Source organism: Manacus vitellinus, unplaced genomic scaffold (genome assembly GCF_001715985.3).
Source record: "Manacus vitellinus isolate BGI_N305 unplaced genomic scaffold, ASM171598v3 scaffold_26_pilon, whole genome shotgun sequence".
NCBI classification, from domain to species: domain Eukaryota; kingdom Metazoa; phylum Chordata; class Aves; order Passeriformes; family Pipridae; genus Manacus; species Manacus vitellinus.
The window spans coordinates 9,001,885-9,026,919 of NW_021939960.1; the positions used below are offsets into that span (position 1 = coordinate 9,001,885).

General features: G+C 53.3%; 2 protein-coding genes across 2 annotated transcripts; both read left to right on the forward strand.

Moving 5' to 3' along the window:
- The first annotated feature begins 435 nt into the window (after positions 1 to 435).
- Positions 436 to 11,940, forward strand: LOC112841119. Its single transcript, XM_029960411.1, has 12 exons — positions 436 to 544; positions 611 to 657; positions 832 to 929; positions 998 to 1,203; positions 8,153 to 8,464; positions 8,523 to 8,586; positions 9,132 to 9,236; positions 9,394 to 9,537; positions 10,130 to 10,190; positions 10,706 to 10,766; positions 11,051 to 11,142; positions 11,830 to 11,940. Exons 1-12 carry the CDS (start codon positions 448 to 450, stop codon positions 11,938 to 11,940), a joined length of 1,398 nt encoding a protein of 465 aa, XP_029816271.1. The 5' UTR covers positions 436 to 447.
- A 3,037-nt stretch (positions 11,941 to 14,977) lies between these two features.
- LOC108639940 lies at positions 14,978 to 19,068 on the forward strand. The gene is made up of 8 exons (XM_029960412.1): positions 14,978 to 14,985; positions 15,335 to 15,481; positions 15,752 to 15,815; positions 16,340 to 16,482; positions 17,110 to 17,201; positions 17,298 to 17,340; positions 18,060 to 18,113; positions 18,273 to 19,068. Exons 1-8 carry the CDS (start codon positions 14,978 to 14,980, stop codon positions 18,472 to 18,474), a joined length of 753 nt encoding a protein of 250 aa, XP_029816272.1. The 3' UTR covers positions 18,475 to 19,068.
- The last annotated feature ends 5,967 nt before the right edge of the window (positions 19,069 to 25,035 follow it).

A 25,035-nucleotide genomic window follows, 5' to 3' on the forward strand; every position in this document is an offset into this window, starting at 1 on the left:
TGCAGCGCCTTTCACTGTGAGTCTCTCAAGAACAGATGTGAGTGTTCACTGGATTTGCAGTCCTTGCAGAAGAAAGGGTATTTCAGGGTTTTCATAAACAATTATCACTTAAATTATCTTTGGTATAACTCTATTATCTGAAATAGATTTCTAGCTAAGGGGAATTAGACCTCTCACACTTGTTTTGATCCCTTTCTGATGAGCTATTTACATTTAAATAGATTTGGGGCAATGAAGTTCTTTTTGGTTCTTTGAAAAAAAAAAAGAAGAAAAAGCTACTTCAAGTTTTAGGTCACACAGAAACATTTCAATGACACTGAAACTTTAAAAATTATTTTCTGCTTTTTACAATCTTTCCTCCTCCTCTTTCCTCCCGCCATGGGCTGGTGCTCACTCTCCCAGCCCTGCACTGATGGCAATCACTCCCCACAGTTATCAGGACCGAAGATGTTGGCATTCTGGACTGTTGTCCTCCTCAGCAGTCTGCTGGCCCCTTCACAAGGATTTGGACTCATACCCTTGGTTGCCAGAGGAGATACAGATGGTAAGTGTATGTAAGAGACAGGATTTATCCTTTCTTTGTCTCTTTTTGTCTCTTGATCATGCTCAGAAAATCAGAAGCTGGTCCAGATCCACTCAGCAGTAGTGGCAATGCTGGTAATTTGCATTTATAAAGCACTTTGCAGATGTTTCTTCAGATACTTCACAGTGGTTGGTGCCACCACGTCATTTACATGAAGAAGGACAGTGGAGGGGAAGGAACAGCCAGGCTGGCACAACTTGTGTGCTGAGTCCACATAGCTCACAGTGACCTCCCACCCTATTTTTCAGGTTTTAAAGGTTCATCAGCCAGAGGTGTTCCCCAGAAACCTCAAGGTGGTCTCCTTGGTGGCAATCTGCTTGGTGGTCTCCTTGGAAAAGGTGGTGCCGTAGGCAGTCTCCTTGGAAAAGAAGGAGTTGTTAGAGGTCTCCTTGGCAAAGACAGTGCTGTTGGCAGTCTCCTTGGAAAAGGTGGTGCCGTAGGCAGTCTCCTTGGAAAAGAAGGAGTTGTTGGAGGTCTCCTTGGCCAAGATGGAGCTGTTGGGGGTCTCCTTGGTGGGGACGGTCTCCTTGGGGGTCTCCTTGGTGGAGATGGTGCTGTTGGTGGTCTCCTTGGTGGAGATGGTCTCCTTGGTGGTCTCCTTGGTGGAGGTGGTCTCCTTGGTGAAGATGGTCTCCTAGGTGGTCTCCTTGGTGGAGATGGTCTGCTTGGGGGTCTCCTTGACAGGGATGGTGTCCTTGGTGGTATCCTTGGTGAAGATGGTGTCGTTGATGGTCTCCTTGGCAAAGACGGTCTTGTTGATACTCTCCTTGATACTGTCCTCGAGCTTCTCATTGGCAAAAATGGTCTCCTCGGCAAAAATGGTCTCGTTGGCAGCCTTCTTGGGAGAAATGGTGAAGAACTCATGGGGTGAGTGAGAGTGGGAGATGAGTGGCCCTGAGCAGCCCAGTGTGTCTGGGCCATCCTTGGGAAAGGAGGCTCTAGTCTGGAGCCTGCTGTCTGCACACACAGGGCCCCCTCTTTCCCCTCATGGGGCAGGTTTATAAGTGGAGGTTCATCTGTTGGGAGTTTCTGCCTGTGCCTGCCATGCCAGGGTGCCTTGTATGGGCTACATGCTGCTCCTGGCTGCTGGGGATCCCTGATGACCCAGGGTGGAGAGGACCCCAAGAGCATGGGTCTAAAATTGGCCACAGTGCTGGGGGCTGAGGGGACAGGGCACCCACTGCACAAATGTGCTCTTCATTGCCTTTTCCTCATTTCAACCATCCAGGCTGAGAATTGTGAACAACACCCTCCCCAAAATAAGTCTGCACTCCCTGCCAGGCTTTGGCCACCAGGTGGACTTCAACACCCAGCTGCTGGTAGAGAGCAGGTAGGGCATGTCCATCTGGGGTATGGCTCGGGGGGGGTCGGTCATCATCTCTTTGGAAAATAGATGGTCAGCAAATTTCCTGACCTGCATGCTGTGCTCCCCCCGGGCAGTGTGCCGGGCCAGCCGCTCTGCGAGCAGGTGGAGGTGGATGTGACCATGCTGGTCCAGGACACGTGGACGGCTCACCAGAGCAACATGAACTGCAAGACTGTTGACATAGACACCCATGTGAGGTAGGAATCAGGTGTGAGGTAACACCTCTGTGAGTGGGCTGCCCGTGGCTCCTGTGGCAGTGGGACACCTCGGTGCCATCGATGGCAGCGCTTTCCTGTCTGACACCTTGGAGGGTGAACTACCCGGCTGAAAGGCTTGGAGGGAAACTGCCATCCTTTTTTTAAAATTTTGGCTAAGAAAAAACCATTTTGGGGTGCTGGGAACCTAGCCCTGGGTGGAATTCAGAGGGCTCGGGTTTGGTAATATTTTGACTCTGAATATGTACAATTCAAGTGAGCCCTCATGTTTCTCTTGTGTGAAACACTTCTACTTTCCAGTACTAACCTAAGTCAGTTGTTAATTCCTATTTTCTTGCTACCAGTCCCAGAGTGCCAATTCTGGATGAGCCTTTGAAACGCCTCCTTAGTGATGTCCTGAGTGATCTGGTGAGTCTGCACAGCCATCTTCACACCAGCCACCAGCACAGTGCTGGGTGGGCAGGCAGAACAGGCAGCACAGGCAGCGTGGGCAGTGCAGGCAGGGCAGGCAGTGGGCCAGGCTGCCCCATGGATGTGGCTGTTTGCACAGCTGTGGGCTCAGCTGGGGCGGTCAGCCTGTCCTCCCTGCTGAAAGACACCAGCACCATCATCTGTGCCAGGCTCTGCTGGCAAACAGATTTCTGAGGCAGGTGCTGGCTTAGCAGCCACCAACCCAGGTGAGACCCACGCTGGGCCAGAGGGGCCACTCACCCACCCGATGCTGAGCTCTGTGTGACAGGATGTCCCACCCAGCACTGCCCACAGTGGCTCTGCCCACGTGTGCAGCCCAGCAGAGCCTGCTGTCACTGTTGGTGCCATGTCACCCACTGCTGCAACAGGACCCTCTCACTTCCCTCTTCCTCCCCAGGGCTGCAACATCATCAATGCCAAGCTCAACGTGGTGAACTCTTTGCTTGGCTCCAGGAACCGTAAGTGCTGGCACCTCCTTTCCCTCTGCCCATGGCTTGTTTTTTTACACTGGGTAAATACACATATTTTAGCAATTTTCTAAAAACACAACTCAGGTCAAGCCCAGCATTAAGATTCCCTACCCCTGCAGCAGCAGCCAGCTCTTCCTGCAGAAACCCACTGCAGGAACTGTTGCTTCTAAAACAACATTTTTTTGCTACTAAATAGAGTTTTCTAGCAGCTTTTCCAGCTGGGAACTCAGTGAGCAAGAACTGCCATTGGTTCCAATAACTCTTGGGACCATGGGATTTGGGAGCACCCCCTGCCATTGCAACTGAAGAGTTTTCTTCCCTGTATCCACAGAGATGCTCCCACTTGGGGCTCTGGGGGATCTGCCCCCCTTCTCCATCCTCAGTGGTGACTCCATCCAGCTGGATCTGAATGTAAGTGCCACCGTATTCCCTGGTCCCAAAACCTCTGATGTGGTGAGTTTGGGTGGTTCACTGGAACGTGATGGCTGTTTGTCAAAGGCTCCTTGGATTCCAGCTGCCTTCAGGCACATGTTCTTTGGAAGGGTCTGATGAGTCTGCCCCAGCCACATCCCTGCTTATGCCACTGCTGTGTCTCTACCTGATTTTTTTTACCTGTTAATCCTTGATGGTGGCATGAGCCAGAACGGCTTCATGCTACTTAGCTATTAGTTAAACATAATTGTAGCACTCTCATAGTTGTTAATTAGAAAAGTTTAATTTCATGCAGGAGCAGCAGTCACTGCTCACAGGCGTGTTCTATTTATAAGTGGTTTGTCAAAGTCTGGAAATTGATAGGGACCGTAATCAGGCCCAAAATATCAGCAGTGTGTTTTTCCAGTTGGGAGAAATGGCAGCATTTTAATGGGGAAGGGGTAGCAGATGCAGCCTTGTCTGTGCCAGAGCAGCCTGGAGCAGCCCTGTGTTCATTAAAGTGCCAACAAACCCTGTGTGAGCCTCTCCTCAAGGTCCATAGGTGGGCAGGGTGCCCAGTGCAACCCTCTGAGCACCACCAACATCCCCGTCCACTCTGTCCCATACAGCTCCTCTCCGGGAATGCCAAGGGTGGCACAGTGGCCCCCACTCAGCAACTGCCACTCGCCGCCACCCTGCTGCTGGCCACTGGCCGCCCACCACAGCTCAGCCTCTCCCAGGACACCCTCAGCACCCTGCTGGAGCAGGTCCAGGGGCAGGGAGCCCTCAACCTCAGCATCACCAACTCGTTGATGAGCAGCCAATCCCCTCTCCAAGGCCAGGTCAGTGTCCTCGTTGCTCTTGGGTGACCCAAATGTGCTCGCTGCTGCCTGTTTGTGTTTGTGGGGTTCAGCTGTGCCCAGTGTGGGCTTGGCACAAACCCTCCCGGCCAACGATGTCACTGGTGCTGTTCCCACAGGTTCCCGAGAGCACCTCGCTGTCCGTGTCTGCCCTTTTCCCGTTCATCCCCCAGGTCAGCCACCTCCTCCGTGTGCATTGATTCCAACCCCTCCACCCACCCCAGCCATGCAAATACCCCCTTGCCCTGACCTTCTCTGCCCCTGCAGCTTGCCCGGTCCCTCCCTGGCTCTCTGCCACTGGAGCTGCGTGTCCGGGTGAGAGATGAGCCAGTGGTGGCCGTGAGGGATGGAAGAGCCACCGTCACCCTCAAAGCCTCCGTTGACATCCATGTTCCTGCCCTGCAGACCTCCCAGGGGCTCCTCTTCTCCGTCGACACGGTGAGTGAGCTCTGGGGGGATGAGATCCCCAGAACAGGGCAATGGCTGAGGCTGGCTGCCCGCTGGCATCTCCTTGGCTTGTCCTGCCCTTGGCTCTGCAGTATTTGTACTTTTGAATTTACTGCATCGTCAAAACGGTGGTGCTCAGTCCTTTAAATACGCTCGTAACCAAGCACAAAGTGTAAGTAAAATGTTTCAGGAACAACTCAATATAAAGACAGGAAGGTGAACCCTGGGGAGAGAGATACATGATGCCATCCGTCACAAAAATGTGGCTTCTAGGCACAGACAAGTGTTTTTTCTTAGAATGAGTAATTTACAAATACACTTTTCAGTCTTGGGAGCTGTGCAGGGGAATAACCTCATTTCTTTCATTGTTCCATTTTCAGGACATTGTTCTGAACATCACCCCATCGGTCTCTGACGGCAAACTGCAAACCTCCCTGGCTCTTGACAGGTAGAGACAAGCTCTGCAGGTGGCAGGGCTCTGCCTGGGGACCAACAAATGGGGCTGGTGGCAGTGATGGGGGACTGTGATGTAGACATGGTAGAGATGCCACGTTAGGCTGCCAGAGCCTTCCTGCTGCCTCCCAGCCCCAAACTCAGACCAAGTGCATGGCTGAAGTCATGAGACAGTTGTAAAAAAGGCTCTATTTTCAAAATCCTGTATCTTTATGAGGGTGAGACAAATTCCAGACCAAGAAAGGGTCTGGAGGAGGAGGCTGCAGCTGATGCACCCCAACTCTGCCTTGTTTTTATCTTTTGTAGCATCAAGGTGACACGGTCCCCCCCATCACTCAACCCGTCCGCCGTAAGTGCTTGCACTGGATTGAGGTGCTGCAGGGATTGATGCAATGGCCAGGGAGTCTGTGTATGAGAGGAAAACCCAAAAGCCTATTCTTCTTCAGTCTTCACCTTTCTTCTTCCTCTGGTAGAGGCCAATTACTCTCTGCCCTGCCAATCCCCCGTGCCCTACAGCGATGACACTTGCATCTCTCCTCACTTTGTGGCAGCACAGTGGGGGTGCTGGGAAGGGGAGAGGAATAACCAAGAAGAAATAACCCCAAAAGCATGTCCCTGCAGATCCCACCTCAGTCCTGGAGGGGTTTCACTGAAGGAAGCTTCCCAGCATCTGTGTTCCATAGCAAACTGAGTAGAACTCAATTGATAACCCTAACCTCATTAACCATTGCTCTCTTCTGCTGCTGACACACCTTCTTCCCTGCAGGTCCCCTCGCTCACGGAATGGCTGAAGCAGATCCTCATGGCTACATATGTACCTGGTGTTAATGGTATGGTGGGGTGGGGTCCCCTCTTATCTCAGACTCAGACAGATTTGGGGCTCTACCCCTCCCCTTGCTGCCTGTGTTCAGGGTTTCCTCCCTGTGACAAGATGCTTTCACCTATTTTTGCAGACGCCTTCCATGTGTCGGTCCCTCTGCCCAACGTCCTCAACACCAACCTCAGGAACGCTGAAGTCACCATCACTGATGTAAGGATTGCATTTCCCACCACGCCGTGTCCCGGGGAGTGGGGATGTGCCCACCCAGGGTTTGGGACCTGCAGATCCCACAGCCCCACACTACTCCAGCCAACCCCATTTCCCATGGGCTGCTCCCAGCGTCCAGGAGGTCCCTCTGCTGGTGTGGACCCACAGAAAAACCTCACCTGGGGATATAGGAAAACACAGGTAAAAGTCTGAATGAGAAAACTGAGTAGTTTTTGTGCTGCCTCTTCCAGGCGGACGAGCTTCCTGGCCAGACCACTCTTGAAGGATACTGCTCGAGAGGAGCCTCGATGCTGCTCCCTTTCTGAGGCAGCACACTGTGCACCCCAAGCCTTGCTCCACTCTCTCCCTCTTCCTTTCCCTGAAGCACTGCCCTGTGCTGTGGCTGTGGCCTGAGCAAGGCCGGCGATTGCCTCTGGCTGGTATCGGGGTGGGAAAGCTGCTCTGCTGGTGGATGTTAGGGTGTTTCTAGGGCCCCTTTTAACATCCACAGCTATTCCTTAGGCAGAAAGATTACTCTTGTATTGCTCTTTCAATAAAAATCTCTCATTGCCTCAGTATTTCCCTTTCTGGATATTTATTTATACGAGTTCTGGCTGCCAGCACCCGTTTGCGCTGTGTCCCTCTGCCACATGGCCCACGGAGGGGTGGCACAGCAAAGTGAGGAGGCTGCACCTACATTCAAGAAACTGGTACATTCAGAGAGCATTTCTGAAGCTCAGCCTGTGACACCAGGTGTGAAACAGCCACTCACAGGGCCACTGGGTTTGGTGGTGGTTGGTGCCCTGCTGCAGCCCATTTGTGCCTGACTGATGGAGGGCAGAGAGGGGCTTGCCATGCAGCACTGGCACAGATATAGCAAAGCTCCTGCTGACATCTCCCACTCCTTTGGAGCCCTTGTTCCAGCCGCTGCAGGGAGCAGTTCCTGGCCAGCAGCTTGCTGGCAGCAGATCCCACGTGGTGGGATGGTGCTTGTTGTGCAAGGCTCTGTCCGGAACCAGGCATGGGTAACCTGAGCTCACACCTCCTTTGTTTAGAGGCATACTATCCCCTGGTTGTGTAAGATGCACTAGGTTGCCCAAAAAAGCACATTTGATCTCACAAAGGTATTAAGTGTTGAGGGCACCTGGACAAAAGGGCCCTTATAGCCTGGAGTGGCCAGGGAGGTGTCCCAGCACAGGGACTTTTTGGAGGCTGTGGAAGTACTGTCTGCTGGGAAGGAGCTGGCAGCTGCAGGGTGGGTGGGGCAATCCTCAGGAACCACTCCTCGAGGTTCTTCAAGCACTAAAGGAGAGAAAAATCTCCTGGCACTTTTCTGAAGGCTCCTCATGTGCTTGCTGGAAAATTAAAAAATTCCCCCTGATACGGTAACCTGTGTGTGCCAGCTGGTGTGCAAGTGCCAACAGGGATTTCTCTGGAATAAGCTGATTTCCCAGCATGACTCTTTCAGATCAGCACAGCCTCACTGTTACAGCCACAGAATCTTGGGCTCCTTTTCCTTCCCTTTAGCCCTGGACTCTGGGGTAACAGTGCTGCCTGATACTGGGTGTCCAATAACCTGTTGCTCAATGCTTTTCCCTGGCTTAAAAATCTTTACTTATATTGGAATGTATGAAACTTATGTGAAAATCATGTAATTAAAATTTCAACTGGCCAGACCCCTAAAAAGAGAAAGCTCTGTGCAGGGTCTGATGGCAAGTGATGTGTCCAGCTCTTATAGGCTCCCTCGGTCAAGAACAAGTCCTCCGAGGTGTCCTGGGAGAGGTGCCACTCCAAAATGGATATCCCAGCACTGATGGAAGTGGGGACCTGCTGGGTGGCCTCATAGGAGGTGTCCTTGGTGGTGGTGATGGTCTGCTTGGTGGTATTACTGGTGGTCTGCTGGGTGGTGGTGGTGAAGGGCTGCTGGGAGGACTGGCTGGTGGCCTGATTGGTGGAGGGGGTGATGCTGGTGGTGGCTTGCTGGGTGCAGGGAGTGGTGGAGGTGCTTATGGTGGGGGTCCCAGAAACCCTCCCAGAGGCTGGCCAGCAGCTGGTGGCAATTTCCCCAGGGATGGCAGCCCTGTGGGGGTTGCTGGAAGAGCTCAGGGACCAGGAGGTCTACTTGGCAACGGAGGTCTCCTCGGCACAGCAGGGATCCTCAGTGGCTCTGGTGGCCTTCTTGGCAGAGCAGGGCTCCTGGGAAACAGGGCTGCTGGGAGGCAGCAGCCTGCTCAGCATCCTCAGGGAAGGTGGCTTGCTCAGCACCATCCAGGGGCTCACCAGGTAAGGACAGCACCGTCCGGGTGCCTTTCAGGGGGAACATCTCAGTGCTGTTTTGGGGGAGCAGTGGTGGTGCTTCGGTAGATGCTCAGGTCTGGTTTGGAGCTGATGCTTTGAGAAAAACGAGATAAAAGCTGCCTGGGAATCCTGCAGGTTTGCACCGCAAGGGAGCCTCCTGAGCTGCCCAGGGAAGGGCAGGGGAGGCGGCAGCACGGAGGTGTTTGCCCATAGAGGGTGCACGAGCTGCGCGCTGGTGGCTGCTGCCGAGCCAACACTCCCGTCTGCAGCCCACACGATTAACTCTGCTTTGAAGCCCAGCAGAAGCAGAAAAAAACGATAAAGCAAAAGAACCAAGCTTCTGATAAAACTGGAAAATAACTAAAACAGGGAAATAACTGAGAAAACTCGGTATCTTTTGCCGTTTCTGGTCTAACTGGTCTCTGACTCGCCCACCTCCTCAGCGTGGCTGTGTGTGAGCAGTGGAGCCGGGCTGGTTTGTGCCGGGCTCAGGGCTGTCACTCGCAGTGTCCCCCTCGCTGTCCCTGCAGGCTGAGGATCGTGGAGGAGACGCTGCCCAGGGTGTCCCTGAGGCTCCTGCCTGGCATTGGTGCCAACCTCAACCTCTACACCCGAGTGGCCCTCAATGGCAAGAGGTGGGTCGGGCTGGGGGTGGAGCTGCTGGTGGCAGTGCCAACCATGTGCTGGGACCAGGGGAAGAACCTTCCCGGAGGGTGTCTCAGGGGGGAACACTGTTCCTGTCCCTCGAGAAGAGGCTGTTGCTCTGAAGGTCACTCCCTTCTCCCTGTGTAGCCTCTCGAGTTTGCTTGAGATCACTGTGGAGGTGAACATCACAGCAAGGGTCAGGCTGACCATGGATGGCATGGGCTACCCCGAACTGGTGACAGAGAGATGTGACACGCTCCTCAGTGGCATTAAAATCAGACTCCTGAGCGGGTGAGTGATGGTGGTGTCCTCCTCTGCTGCCACAAGCTCTGCCAGCCCCACCCTGAGAATGGCAAACACATGAAGGCATTTCCCTGTTATACATCTCCATCCCACCATCCCTGCAGGTGACGGCCACTCACTGGCCATGTCACGGGGCTGAACAACGGGCTGGTGGTGATGGTCTCTGTGTGCCCCTCACACAACCACAGAGAACAGATGTGCTCTCCCAGAAGTCCTGTGGGACAGTTCTGTCCCATGTGCCATGTACACAGGTCATTTTAACTGACATGGTGTGGGGTCTCCTGAGACGTGAGCACGTGGTGTGTACATTGTAGGAGCCACTCGGGCTGAGGTTGTTTCTGCTCATTTAAGGAGACTATGCACTAGTAGATAAAAGGCAGCAATAAATTTCCCACTGGCTATTTTGGGATGCAAATTACAGTTATCTCATGCAAAATCCAAGCAGAAACGATTCACTTTGCTGCTGCAATTGCCTTGCTCCGGGAGGTCTGTGCTCGGCGCTATTCATAGGGAATTGTTTAACAAGACCCATTTACTTTGCAGCAGGTTGTTTTCATGGTGCTCCTTTATTTTTCCACAGCCTGCTCCCAATTGTGGATAATTTATTGGCAAGCGTCCTGAACAGACTTCTTCCTAATCTGGTAAATCAGAAAAAAAACCTATTCTGGGAAGGAGTGATGAGTTTGAAAAGCTGCAGTGCAGCTCCCCATGGCATCGCTGGTGCTCAGAGCAGGAGCACAGTCAGTGTTCCAGGGCTGCTGCATCCACCCACCCAGTGGCTTGGGATTAGTGGGGGACACATACCATGTCTCCAGCAGCTTGGGAGAAGCTTTTTCCTCCTTCTCAACACGAGGTCTGCCCAAGTGCTGGGAGTTCCTAACGGTGCTCTGGACCGTGTTGCAGACTAATGGAGTCTCTCCTCCCTTCTGAAAGCCACAGGGTCTTTCTAGCCATCCCCCATGGGCTCCTGGGCCCCAATCCCAACTCCACTTCTCTGAGGGAGGGCAAGATGCCCAGGGACACACCCAGAGCTGGTGGAGTCCCCGTTGGAGCTGCCATCCCATGTGCCTGGTGCTCCCTGCAGAGCCAGGCGGGGCTGCGTGTCCTTCTTTGGCTCTGAACACGGGTTCTCACCAGCCCATCCTGACTCCTGCAGCTCTACCTGGTGGTTGACATCACCCTGGGACTTGTCAGTGACCAGCTGGAACTTGTGAACTGTAAGGACATGATGGGTCCCACGTCTTGTCACTGCCCTGCACCGCGTGTCACCTCGGCTCCAACTGCGGGAGGACTGGGACACCCTTTGCTCTGCCACTGCACCTTGGGGGGAAAGAGCAAACCCCTCGCTTCACCCTGACCCCAGATCTGCCCCATGCCAGGAGCAGGGACCTCCAGCATCTCCCTGGCTCTTCTGGAAGAAAAGGAGCTGCCGGGCAATGAAGGGAGGATTTGCAGCTGAGTCCAACAGGGAAACACAGACACTCCCTTCCTCTGTCCCCAGCACTGGTGCCCCTGGGTTTGCTGGGCAGCATCCAGTACACTGTGTTCAGCCTTCCCCTGCTAACAGGCCAGTTCCTTGAGGTGAACTTGAACGTGAGTCCTGCATCTTCTCCTTCCCTCTATGCACAGGGGTTGGGATATTTCCCTTGGGTTCAGGAGGGACTCCTTGGGCTGTGTACCCCTGAACAGGGGGCTCCAAGGTGAGCTGTGGAAGTTGGCAGAGGTCCTGGCTCTGTGCCCTGCTCTCACCACTGTCATGGGAGAGCGCAGCAGGGTTTGGGTTTCATGAGTGCTGGAGAAGGAAGTGTCACGGGCCTGACTTGGCGGGGCCATGCATGCAGCCATTTCGCACCGAGGGAATATGAAGTTAACCGTAAAGGCAAATATTGCAAACATTTTGACCTGTGTTTCCTTTCCCTGTGATTTCAGGGAAGTCACACTTCACAGCCAGCAAAGAGGAAATGTCCCTGCTCCATCCTTCCCTGGGCTTTCCTCATTCCTCACGTCGGGTATATAAAAGCCACTGCCAGCAGCTGTGACCATGGGCAGCTCCACTGTGACATCAAAGGGTCCAGGTAAGTGGCACTGAAGGACCGTGGCCACCGTGCCAGCTCCATCAGGCAACCCACAGCTCAGTGTAACTCGGCTTGAAAAGCAAGAATTTTAATGATGTTTTCCTTTGATTTCTGTAGCAGCATTTAATCATTTATGAAAATTAATATTTAAAGCTAGCAGAGATCTTCCTTGTTAAACTCCACGTTTATTCCTGTTGTTGTTAAGTTTGTGATAATGACTAAGCTGGCAGAAAAGGACTGGGAGTTTTTTCATGATCTCGGTGACCAGAATTCAGAGCAATTTTCAGCTTTCCAGACCTCGTCTCAGCTGGTGTAAAATAAGTGTTTATCTGCAAAGCCAGACGTGCCTTTTGCACGTGCAAGATGCTCAGCTCACTGAAATGTGTGTGACCGAGGAGCAGCACCCCGACAGATATTGCTAATAACCGCAGAGATAGCTGCCTGCTTGGTCACGTATTCTCTCTAAGAGCTCTTCTAAGAGCCCTGACATCCATTTTGGCACCCTTTTGCAATGCTGTGCACGTCTCGCAGAACCCCTCCAACAAATCCCACTGATTTTATTTGACACGATTTTCAATAGGAGCTGCTCGAGCCTCTCTCCTTCTCTCCTGTTCAATAATCGTGGCTACAGGAGCTGTGCATCATTACGTGCTGATCAAAGGGAAAATGTAAAAGACAGTCGAGTGAATTAAAGTCTAATTTAATTGTGCCTAGAACTGTCATAGAGGGATTTTTTAAAAGTATCTGGAAGAAACAAAGGAGTTGTTCAGTCTGACCTAAATAATGTTATTTCTCAGTGCTGAACCTCTGCAATCTGCACCTCGTACCTTTTTTTCCTCAGGAGGGACGAGGCGGGGTTTCCATCTGGGGCACAGGCTGTGAAGGCAGGTGCTCCTGGAGCTGGGACCCAGGGCAGCACTGCAGCAGGAGCCTCTTCTCCTTTCTTTGCAAACACCTTTCCGTGCATAAACAAACACTTTCCAGCCTGCACTGTCACCCCGAGAAACCGAGTTTGGGCAGGAACAGGAGGTCCTTGAAGGTGCGTTCTTTGGCTCGGGGCAGATCAAACACAGGGAAAACGGGCTCTTCTCACTGCCTGAGTGAAGCAAGATGAGAAAAACAAACAATCTGCCCACAGGAAAGTGAGTCTGATTCTGGCTGTGCTTTGGGCTTTAATAACTCAGGGTGCTCTTCACAGTGGGCAGAAGGACACTGCTGAGATGCTCATCATTTTTTACCCGGCCGTGCCCCTCTGAGAGTTCTGCTTTCAGGACCATTTTGGAGCGGTGGGAAGCCATCTATCTCTCTCAATACAAGGTCCTCGTCCCTCATCTCCATCCCTCTTCCTCTCTTAAAATGGCATTTTCACTTCCCTGCAGTATCAGCCACCCAACTCTGCAATGTGGGAGCCCAGACATGGATGGTTCTGGAGCAGTGCAGCACTGGGCTCCAGCTACTCTCTGCTAACCAGTAATGGTTCAACCTTTCTGGGTGGGAAGAAGGTGCTGCAGGCCTGGACTGATCCCCTGGGATCTGGGGGGGGGTGTGGTTTCTGGAAGCTGTATGTCCAGGAGGAACCTCCCCCATCACCCCAGGGCAGTGCATGTGAAGGATGGGGAGCTGTACCAGTACCCAAACTGCCTGTACCCATGTGCTGGAACTGGTGCTTGGGCTGATGTGGGTCTTTCCACAGATGCTTGGTCAGGAGATGCCACACTTCTGGTGTCTCATCCTTCTCGTGGGCTTCCTGCCCTCCTCCCAGGGCTTCCTCAACCTGCTGAACCCAAAGCAAGCCACAAGTGGTGAGTTCAGATATTTTCTGTGTTTCCAGGGCAGGGTCGTGACACAGTCCTGTGCCATTTTAGGCTCATGGCGTGTCCCTCTGGTCATCAAGGAGATGCTTCCTGGCAGGATCATCTCTGTGGGGAACCCAGCTTTGCTCAAGGATGCTCAGAGGTCCCTATGAGATCTCACCAGCAGAGCAACCTAACGTGGCCAAATCAACCTTTCTTGTCAAAGGAATCTTCCCAGTGGTGGAAGTCTGATTAGTAACTGGGACTCCCCTGGTGCAGGTCTGCTTGGTCTCCTTGGTGGAAAAGGCGGATTGCCTGGCACTGGTGTTCCTGGTGAAGGTGGGCTGCTTGGCACCGGCCTCCTGGGCAAGGGAAGTGCAAGTGAAGCAGAAAGCAGAGGTCCACTTGAAGCAGAAAGTGAACCCAGCAGATCTGGGGTCCTTGGCACAGGCCTCCTAGGTGAGGAAGGTCTGCTTGGCACGGGCGTGCTTGGAAGAGGAGGGTTTCTGGGCAGTGATGGCCAGGACAGTAACAGAGTTCTGACTGTTGCAGGAGGACAACCTGGCAGCAGCGGTCTGCCTGGCACAGGCATCCTCGGTGGGAAAGGCCTTGGCACAGGCATCCTTGGTGGAGAGGGACTTGGCACAGGCATCCTTGGTGGAGAAGGACTTGGCACAGGCATCCTTGGTGGAGAAGGACTTGGCACAGGCATCCTTGGTGGGGAAGGCCTTGGCAATGGTCTCCTTGGCAATGGCCTCCTCGGCAATAACAGCCTTCTTGGAGATAAAGGTCTGCTTGGCACAGGGCTGCTTGGGAAAGGAGGTCTCCTAGGCAACGGAAGTCTACTTGGTCTTGATGGTCTTCTGGGTGCAGGAGGCCTGCTGGGTGGTAGAACCTCTCAGAAGATATCACGCTATGCCTGGTGAGTCAGAAGCCCCATGGTGGGGCTCACTGCAAGGTGACCAATAGTGTCCAGGGGATCAGACCCTCCCTGTCATACAAACCACCAGTTCTGGGCTCACACGAGGATCTGTGACAGGGGAAATTCCAACCAGAAATGGGAAAAGTCTTCCCCACGGCAGTGCTGTGACACTGCAATGGGCAATCTGGGAGGTGGGGGCATCTCCATCCTCAGAGGTGGTTGATTGCAAGCAGGACACAGCCCTGAGAAACCTGACCCTGCTTTGAGATTGGCTTTTCTTGGAGCAGGGGTTGGTCCTTCCCCACCTTCACTTTTACCTGGGAATATCCAAATGGGTAACAGGTCAAACGATGAGCAGGAAGAGATGGGACTGTAGGGTCTTCTTCTGCTGATCCTGCCATCTCAAGGTGGGTTTGATTCGGTGTTTACCCCCAGGTTGAAGGTGCTGAACCTCGAGAACGCCCGAGTGTCATGGAAGGTCCTTCGTGGGACTGAGCTGGTGCTGAACCTGTACTCGAAGCTGGTGCTCCGCTTTCCAGGGTGAGCAGTGCTGGAGAGAGAGGCCATGGGGGCCTGAGGGCACTGGGGAGGATGGGACACTCCCTGCTGCTGGAGAAACATCCCCACGTGCTGAGCAAATGGGCTGGTGAGGAAAACTCTGAGCTGTACTGCTGCCTCTCCCTGCAGCCATTTCCAGCTGTCCTTACTCCAAAGGTGCTATTGCCATCCCTGAAGCGTTCAAAAAATCTGTGGATATGGCACCAGACGACATGTTTAGTGGTGAACATGGTGGTGGTGCTGGGTTGATGGTTGGACTTGGTGATCTAGAGGTGTTTTCCAACCTTAATGATTCTATGATTCTGTGATCTGCTACAGGACCAGGAACCAGAGAGAAGTCCCAAGACTAAAGCACTGTACCAGCCGAGCCTGTGTTGCAGCTCCTGTGCTGCTTCTGTTTCCCCCATAACCCTCCACGCTACTCCCCTTTTTTCCAGGATTTTTAGCTTCCTGAGTGAATCCTCGGTAGAAACGAACATCACGTCACACATCGCCGTGACCCAGGACACCCCCGGGGACCTCAAGCTGGTGATTAAGGATTGCAAGAACCTGCTTGGCGGCTTCAGCGTCAACCTGCGGAAGGGGTGAGTGTGTGGGTGAGCTCCTGCAAGTTTGCAGTGGGGCAGAACTTCAGTGTCACGGACTGACACCATAACAACCAGATTATGGGATTCAGATAACCATCTGCAATTCCTGCTAAAGCCTGGGGGAGCTGTGGGCTTGCGGCATCTTTTAATATAAGAGGAGACAAGACGAGAGGGGCTCCTCCTCCACAGCTGCTGTTTTGTCTTGATGTGAAGTCCTAGGTTTTGACAACTTCCCTGGTAATTTTTGTGTGTCCTTTCCCTCCCCAGCCTCCTCACCAACCTGGTGAGCAGCGTGCTGAACTCTACTCTCAAGACCCTTGTCCCTGCACTGGTGAGTGTCTGAATGTTCTTTGCTGTGAAGATGCATTTCAGCTGCAATCAGTGCTCCTGCCAGAACTCTCTGGAAGATTTACACACACACACACACACACACACACACAGAGGATCGCAGAACAGCTTAGGTTGGAAAGGACCTTAAAGATCAGTTATACCAACCCCCCTCCCGCGGTCAGGGATGATATATATACACAATATATATACAATATATATTTATGCCTGCAGCCCATAAGTGAATTCCACAAAATTCCTTGATCTTCCTTACAGTCAGAATTTATTTGTTAGGAGTAATTTCAATTCCATCATGCAATGTTATGGGATAATTTGTACTCGGGTGCTCCCTGGGGGGAGATGAGCAGAAGTGACAACCCCACTTGGAGCAAAGGGGCCTGTTAGAGAATCTCTTGTCCTGTTCAGTAGAACCTGTGCTGTTTTAAGAAGAGGGCTGAACAAGTCATATGGCTCTTCTTCCATGGAGGAACTGTGCTCTAGGAGCCTATTATTACATCCTGATTTAAGTCTGTGAAACTCAAGCCGTGCTGGAGAACGTGCTGCTGCACCCACGGTGTTCTCACCAGGGCTGTGCCACTTGTCGTTGCAGCTCTGCCCATTAGTGAACATCTGGGTCGGCATCATCAACATGAAACTACAATTCCTCAACCGTAAGTCGTTTTCTTTTCTATATTGAGTGACACTTGAGTTTTGTGTGTCCAACCACCTGCACGGGCAGCAGGAGTCCCGAGGAGAGCTGAATTCATGGGAGCAGGAGTCTCTCTGCATGGAGCAGGAGCAGCTTTGATCCACCAGCAAAGCCACTGTATGTGGCACAGTCCTGGCTCACTGCCACTGCCAGACACCACAGTCCTGCTCTTCTCATGGGTGTTTGTCCCACCAGGGACAGACTCAAGCTGCTGCCAAGAGGTGGCTCTGCCAGGACCCTCCACTGCAGCCCTGCAGAACCTGTGGGGTTTTCCTTCCCCAGATCTGTTCCTGTCAAATCTCACACAGACATGATTGCTGCTTCACTGCAAGCAGAGCTGTCCCCATTTACCCCCAACATTTCCCCTGTGATGGGACATGCATCTGGAAGTTCCTGGGCAGCAGCTTTCATGGGAACCTTTGAACCCCGGGAGGTTTGAGATCCACAGGAAGGACGAGGGGTTTTACTCCGTGGTGGGCAGGACGATATTCTCCCAGCCTCTGCCAGACGCTGCGGGCAGAGGGCGCCGGCAGGCTCTGGGACCCACAGCCAGCTCTGCCCAGCCCTGATGGCCTCTCCCTGTCCCCAGGCGTCGTCTCCTTCGGGCTCCTGGGGAAAATGTACTCTGCCCTCTCCAAACTGCCGGTGACGTCTGGGCATTTCGTGGAGCTGGATCTGCAGGTACAGCTGTGTCCCATCCTGTGTCCCATCCCATGTCCCTGCACTGCTGCCCTCCCTCCACATTCACACATTCTAACGCCTCCTTGTTCTTTGCAGAATTCCCCATTCCCAAGCACCTTCATCGACTGGCTCCTCCAGAGTGAGTCTGTCTCCAGTGCCACTATGGGGATCCCCAGTGGTGTCTGTGAGCCAGAACAGGGCAGCTGAAAGGGGGACACTATACTGGGTAGTGGCTAAGAGTGGGAAGGGGGTCCTCATGGTTCTGGGGTGCAGCCAGAGCTGCCAACTCACCTTGGAAGAGTCCCACAGAGCACTTGTACCCCGCATGGCACAGCAGTGCTGGGGGTGGTTGGAGTGCCTGGTCCTCAGAGACATCCCCCCAGCTCAGGTGTGAGCAGCTTTGCCATTCTGCAGCAGTGGCTCCTACACAAAGTCTGTGCGCTCCTACTTATGCCCTGCACAGCCCTAGAAAAGTCACTTCACCTCTTATAAAAGGATTTAATAATATTTGCTTAATAGGAGTGAATAATGGTCCTCAGGATGCTGCGAGGATTAATTAATATTTGCAGAGGTGATTGGAAGAGCTTTCAGCTTCATATGCATGGAAAGTTAATATACAGGGGAGGGAAGGAAGAGTTGGAAGCCGTCCCAGCTTCTCCAGAGCCATATTCCTCAGGGCACTAAATCATCTCTGCCCATAAAGCCGGGGGCTCTTGGGCCACTGGCACATGGGACACTGCCAAGCCCGGCCCAGCAGTGGGGGCTGCCAGGGGACCGTGGGGCTGGGGGGGCCTGGAGGAGGGAATGCACTGACCTGGGTGTCTCTCCCCCAGTCTGACCTGGGTGTCTCTCCCCCAGTCGCAGGTGTCGATCCCGGGAGCAATCCATAGCCACAGGCTGGAAGTACGTGGGGTAAGGAGGATTTGCTGCCTGGGGACCTGGCTCAGAGCTCTGCTGCCAGTTGTGCCAGCACCGGTGCCTGGTCTGGGTGGGATGAGTCCTGACCCTGCTGCCTGTTAGCAGGAGGTGACGGGGAGAGCACAGGGCTGTCTAAAAACCTCATCCCTCCAGGTGCCTCCACAGGCGATTCCTGAGGAGGAAGAGGAGGGAAGGGAGGAAGATGACTCGATACCTGGAGAATAGACATGAAAGTGGAGAAAACCCAGCAAAACCTCGCATTTTCGTCTGCTTTACATTTCAGACTTCTCAGATTTTGGTGTCTTTTTACAGCCCAGGGTTATCTGTGCCAATGATCAGCCATGTCAGTGGTTAGCTGTGTGGGTGGTTAGCCATGCTGGTGACTACAGAGGCAGGAGCCCCAGATCTTGCCTCTGTGCTCTCCTGGTTCTCACGGCCACAAGCCACTTGTTATGGCACTCACTGATGAAGGGAACACCTTCACCCCTTGTTTCTTCCTCACGCCCACCCCAGCTTCACTGGGGCTGGGGTTTGGGCCAGGTAATGGCTCAGCACAGAGGGGATATTCCAGGTGCTGGAAGCAGACAGCTGGGCTGAAGGCAGGGGTTTGGTCCCCTCACAGCCACCCCTCAGGAATTTCAGGATTTTGCACCAACTGCACCAAACCCCTGAGAAGGGAAGGGAGAAAAGGGATGAACCCGAACCCAAAAGCTGTAAATGCTTTGTCTTTGCTCTCCTTCTGCTTCTTGATTAGCTTACCATTTCAAAAGGGAATTTTGCTGTTTCCAGTGATTTCAAGAGGCAAAAAGGCCCCCAGTCTAATCCAGGCACACACTCAGCCGATTTGTTCCCAAACAGCGACGCTTTGAACTGATCAGAGTGAGCGCTATCCTGCCTTGTAATCTCCGAGTGGATTTGGATGTGCTGCATTGTGGGTGAGGTGGATTTGAGGCTGATTCACACCCTTCTGTTACTCCTTACAATAAAAAGGATTTTTCTTCGTCTGCATTCAGCACGTGACTTGGTTCCTTTCCAAACTGCCAAAGGATTTTTGCATTTGTGAGGGTTTTGTTATTTATCTCTCCCATCAGCTACAGGAGTAACTCGCATGTGAGGAATATTGAATAGGTGAGTCTGCTGGGAAGGTGGGGAATCACAAGCGGCTCCAGCCCCAGAGCCAGGCCTGAGTCGAGCCCAAACCCTGCTCAGGCTGCTGAAGCCCCCCTCTCACAGCTTAAAGTAGCTACAGAAATGTGGTCAATGTGGGAAATAATATTCCCCTCATTTGTATTTATGCAGATTTATTCTGCCCCTGTCCCTGAGCTGCTGGTTCTTTCAATGCCTGTTCCTGCTCCCACCTGTTGCCAGAGAGCTGGGAGCTGTTCAACATGAACAAACACATCCCTGGTGCCCCATCGAGGCAGGTCCCTGCCGGGCTGGGGCTGGGACCCCCAGGACTCCGGGGTGAGCAGGTGGTAGTAGCCTGCAAGCTCTCAGGCACAGGAGCTCACCCCCAGCTGCAGTGGCATCAAACCTCATCCTGGGGCTGGCTGTGCCACAGCCCCAGAGCAGAATGGCTGCACGGCGAGAGCTGGTGGGGCCAGGGCCAGATTCCTGAGCCCTGCAGCCTCTGGATCCACTGGCACAGCACCATGTGTGACCAGCCACTTCCCAGCGCCCACACTGGCCCTTCTGGCATCCCTGGTGGGCAGCACCAACACCCTTCTCTGCCTCTGCCCATCATGGTCCTGCCCAGACCCCCATCCCATGGGCGCAGGGGAGTCCTGGTGCCTCATTCCCATGGTCAGGGCTCCTGCTTGCAGCTAAACGTTCCTCTAAAAACCTTGGAGGTTCCCACCACTCTTTTCCCAAGGTGATGGGGTGACTGAGGTGTCGCCAGTGCTCTGGAACCTCGGCCCAGCCTCTCCTGCTGCTCCTCACTCCCTTTACCTCACCATGGCAGCCTGTGACCAAGAGACACCCTGATACCCCAACCAGCCCGACATCAGCCCCACCCTGCCAGTTAATCACAGAGGTGGCAACACTACTGAGATGTGGTCATTAGGAGATGTGGTCATTAGGAGATGTGGTCATTAGGCATGTCTGGGCTGCACCCATTGCATCCCCCTGCCTTTCACTCTGGCTGCAGTAACACCAACACAACACGCTGGGGACTCCAGGAAATGGATCTTGACGCCAATGAGCTGCATGTGCTCAGAGCACAAAGATGAAGAGCAGATTCTGGGTGCCCTTTGATGGCTGTGAGAGCGAGGACAGGAGGAGTGGCAGTGCCTTGGCCCAAGCGATTGAATCCGTAACGCATCGTTGGGCACCTTTGGTTTCCAGTTCCTAAGGAAACAGAAGGACGAGGATGAAGGAACGTGCCAGCTCCCATCCCAGGCTTACTGGCTGTGAATGATTGCAAAGAGAGGTGTAAATGTTCCCTCAGTAACCTTAGAGACAAAATGCCAAACACCAAACCCTTCCAGGTGCTGCTGTGCCATTGGGCTGGATCCCACCTCCGCTGCCACAGAGCGAGGGCTGAGCAGCCAACAGTCATGGTGAGACCTGCAGAGCCAGTGGCAGCACCCACACCAGCCTGACCCACCAACATTAATAACAAATGGTGCCTGCAACAGGAGATGTCCCTGTTGCTGGCACTACCTGGCCCCAGTGTGCCAGGACAGGTGACTCTGGAACACCCCAGATCTCTGCAAGTCCTGGTTGCAAGGGCAGAGATGGGTTTTTTTTCTGGGGCTAGGGGCACCTGGAGGTTCCTTTAACCCCACTAGGTTCCCCTGCAGTGGCTGGGATATGTGGAAGGGCTGGTGGAATGGGTGTTGCAGGGACCTGTGACAGAGCCCCATGGCTGGAGCCTGGCTCGGGGCTGGTAGTGCCTGTGCAAGCAGAGCTCCGAGTGGTGCCAGCTCTCCTGCCCAGAGCACTCCAAGCTGTGTTTGCCCACAGGGATCATTTTGCAGCAGCCACCCCAAGCTCCCTGCTGCTGGTTGCACAATAGAACAACAACCTGAGGGTTGGGGCCACCAGCCAGGGTTTGCCTTGGCCCAGGTCAGTGCAGAACCAAAGCCCTGAAGGCAAACAGTGGCCTTGGCTGTGCCTGTGGCTCCGCTTTTCTCTGTTGTCAGCTGCTTTGGTGGATGAGAGCACCTAGCCTCAGCTCAGCCCACTGCTGGAAGGACACAGGATCAGCTGGTCTGAGCCTATTTCAAACTTCTCCACCCAACACGGGAAGAAAGGATCCCCAGGAAGACGGTAGAGGATGGAGGAGCCATCCCCGGGCAGGGCAGATGGCAGGCAAGGAGCAGTGGTGGGGCAGGACGAGCACTGAGGATGTCACCAGCTGTGGGAGTTTTGTCCCCCAAGTCCTGGGGCATCTGTCCACTGTCCAGAGCATCCCGGGTGCTGTTAATGTTGCCACTGCTTCTGCCACGCTGAACATGGGATGGGGAAAGCTTTCCTGCCAACAGTAAAAGGGTTTTTCACCAGAATTTTGATAAGAAATTATGGGAAGAATTTTTTTAATGAAAAGAAAACCAGAACATTTCCCCTTTTTAAAGAGAAACTGTTTTTGCAAATGCCTCCTGTTTGGTTCTCATAGCTTCAACCAAGGCCTCCTACTATTCTTTTTTAAACTTCCTGTAATTAAATAACAGAAAGATGACATTAAAAAAGAAGAAACAGATTGAAAGACACTAAATAACGCAAAAGAGAATGAAGTATCTTGTTTAGTCTCAAAATCCTGTATCAGCCTGACCAAAAGCAAATCTTGTCTCTGTTCCCATGCTCCAGACATTCCCCTCGCTGTCCTCATGGATGCAGGAAGGGGAGGAGGACAGTCCTGTCTGGCTGTTCATTTTCATGGCAGTGCACTGAATATTAATCACCCTCAGCCCTGTGCTGGAGGCGCTGCTGCAAATCGTTGGTCCTGCAGCCTCTCTGTAATTCCCACATGTGGGACACGTGGGATCCCCACAGTGACCAGACTCTGCAGGTAGCAAACACCCCCCCAGCAGCATCCCTGAGCACCCTGACAGCTCCATTGAACATGTCACTGTGCATCAGGCTGTTGTCATCCCTGGGTTTGCTCTCAAGAAATTGGGCACATTTCTCCTCCTCGTTAATGTGAGAAAATAAATGTAGGGCAACGAGGTTGGTTCCTGCATTAATCCTCTCCCCACGCGGCCGACCTGGCCCCGCATCCCTCCTCACCTGTGCAAGCAACTCCTGGGAATGAAGCCCAAGGAAAAAATGTCCCTGGTCTTACTGAGGAGATCTGGTTGCCTTCAACACTGACAGGCTTTTCTCTTGACACTGTTGAAGACACAATGAGAAAATCCCCATAGACAAAGGCACTTGGCTGGGCTGGCCACCCTGCCTGTCCCCACGCTGGCCACCCTGCCTGTCCCCACTGCTTGTCCCCAGGCTGGCAGCCCTGCCTGTGCCTGTGCTGGCAGCACTGCCTGCTCCATGTTCCTGGTGGCAGTGGCAGCTTCCCCACTCCGGCTGCCTGGGAAGGTGGCTCTGACCCAGCAGGAACAGAGACCCCAGTCAGGGGCCACCTGGAAACAATGTGAAATAATTCCCTTTTACATTTCCTAGCGGAAGTTTCTGCTCATGGGGAAGAGCCCCTGCCAGGCACACAAAGCATGGAAAGCAGTCCTCTGTTTTTCACAGACACAGCTGTCCAAAGGATTTGCAGCACCTTTGCCTCATGGAAGGCATTTTAATTACTCTACTGACTCGTGCTCTTGAGAGCCCCAGGCGTGTCAGAGCTCAGCCTGGGATCAGAGGGAGGCAGAGAGACAGGGAAGGAGAGAGTGGTGGTCCCTGACAGCCCCAGTGCAGCCCCACCACAGCCCAAGAGCCCTGCCCTACACACCCAACAGTCACTGGGCCATTCCACACTGTCTCTGACCAGCATCAAACCATCTTCATGTCTCTGATCTGTGCCTGACTGTTAAATAACTCAGCAGCAGGGGAAAAAATACTTGAAAAAATATCTGGAAGATATAGAGCCATTAATGAAAAACATCAGAAAATAGATATCAAGTAATGACACCACGATGAGAGCCTATTAATAGGAAAGGCTAAAGATAAAACTAATTTAAACCTGATGAGACAAGACATCTCATCTTCAGGAGAATGAGAAGTCAATAGTTGCCTGTCAGTAAAGGAAATAAATTGCTCACAAGGGAGGAGGGAAAGCCACAGGACTCCCAGGCCCTAGAGAGTAGCAGAGCCTGTGACTGACTGTGAGATACCCTCTGAATTCACAAACCCCAAGGACTCAGAGCAGCCACTCACCACTGGTGCCTCTGTCATTGCCATGCAGGTCACAGCCCCACAGTGCTCCAGGAAGGGCAGGGACATGGAAGGAGTCTGGGGACAGATGACAATGCCACCCTGGGGGGGCTGCAGGGCAGCCTGGGGCTGGTCTAGGAGTGCACCAGGCAGTGGCAATGGAGAGCCTGACACATTTCCAGCAGAGCATGGAGTTTGCTGTTGGCTGCAGAGGAACCTGTAGGAGCAGCTATACCTGTCCTGCTGGAATCCAACTACTGCCAGTTCCAGAATGGAGTGAACTAAAGACAGATCTGATTCTAGAACTGGAAAACATTTTTGAAAGCTCTTTATGTTGCATTAAATCCCTAAGCTCTCTACCAAGAGCTGGCTTCAGAAATGGTGATGAAAAGCCACTGAAGGAAACCTCTCTGGATCCCCAGCCCACAAGCAGTCGTGGTGCAGCAAGGAGGAGGAGGAGGAGGAGGCCTGGGGGAATGGGCTGGCAGGCACATGGAGCCTGTCTGCTGAAGTGAAAACCCGTGAGAGAAGGGGAGGAAAGCATTCCCTCTGGCACAGCCTGGCAGGCTGCTGGCATCGCTCAGAGGCAATTCTTTGTCACCTGCCACAGCAGAGCGAGGCTCTGGCCGACCTGAAGCAAACTGTGCTTGCAAGGCTGCCATCAGGGAAAACACCCATCCTTCCCTCCACCGTCACCATGACATGCAGAGGGAAAACAAACTGCAGAGCTCTGGGGGTTCTGGGGAAGGACGTGACACACCCTGGCCAGCTCTGATGCTGGGAAAAGCCCAGTGCTCTGCCCAAGCTGCTTCGAGAGCCTTAGAGAAAGGAAGAAGGATGGGCAGGGGCGTGTAGGCAACGATGGGCATCAGTTTCGAGACTGTCCTTGGGCCAATAAATGCCAGTGATGAGCAGTGAAGACAGGCTGGGAGTGCCTGCTGCAGTCTGTGCCTCCGCTCCCCGAGCACAAAGAGATTCGTTCTGTGAGGGGGCTCCGGGGAAAAAACAGGCTCTTTTTCTCCCTGACAGCGACCTTTCTGCCAGGTGAAGCTATTTGTGTGCGAGGGGGATGTCCAGCCTTGCCTACACACCCCGCCAGCATAAAGGAAAGCACAGGCTGTGCCTTACGAAATCCCAGTGTCAGGAGATGCCTCAGGGCACGTCTGCTTGGAAAGTAAATGTCATCCCAGCACTTCAGGTCTGTGCTGGGAAACCTGATCCACCAAATGCCTCCTTAGGTGTTTGCCCATGGGTGTAACCAGGGCACGACTGGCTGGGAAGGCAACACTTGCACCTGCAGAAGGCACAGGTGAACATCAGCGTGGGAAATGTGAGGTCCAGGGGAGTTCAGGGCTCTCGTCCCTTGGGAACAGAAACATGCAAGAATCAGCACAAGGTGAGAGCACAGCTTTCCCAACAGCCGGATTCAGGGAGCAAATCTGACAAGAGACACAGAAACTGCATCCTACCTCCAGCCTTCAAGAAAAACAACACATTCCTGCTTTCAGGCAGTGCCAAAGAACTGACTCAGTCTCCAAGGTCACCGTAAGCACTTCCTAATGGATGCTTTGCTGCCTTAAAACCTCAGTCTTCA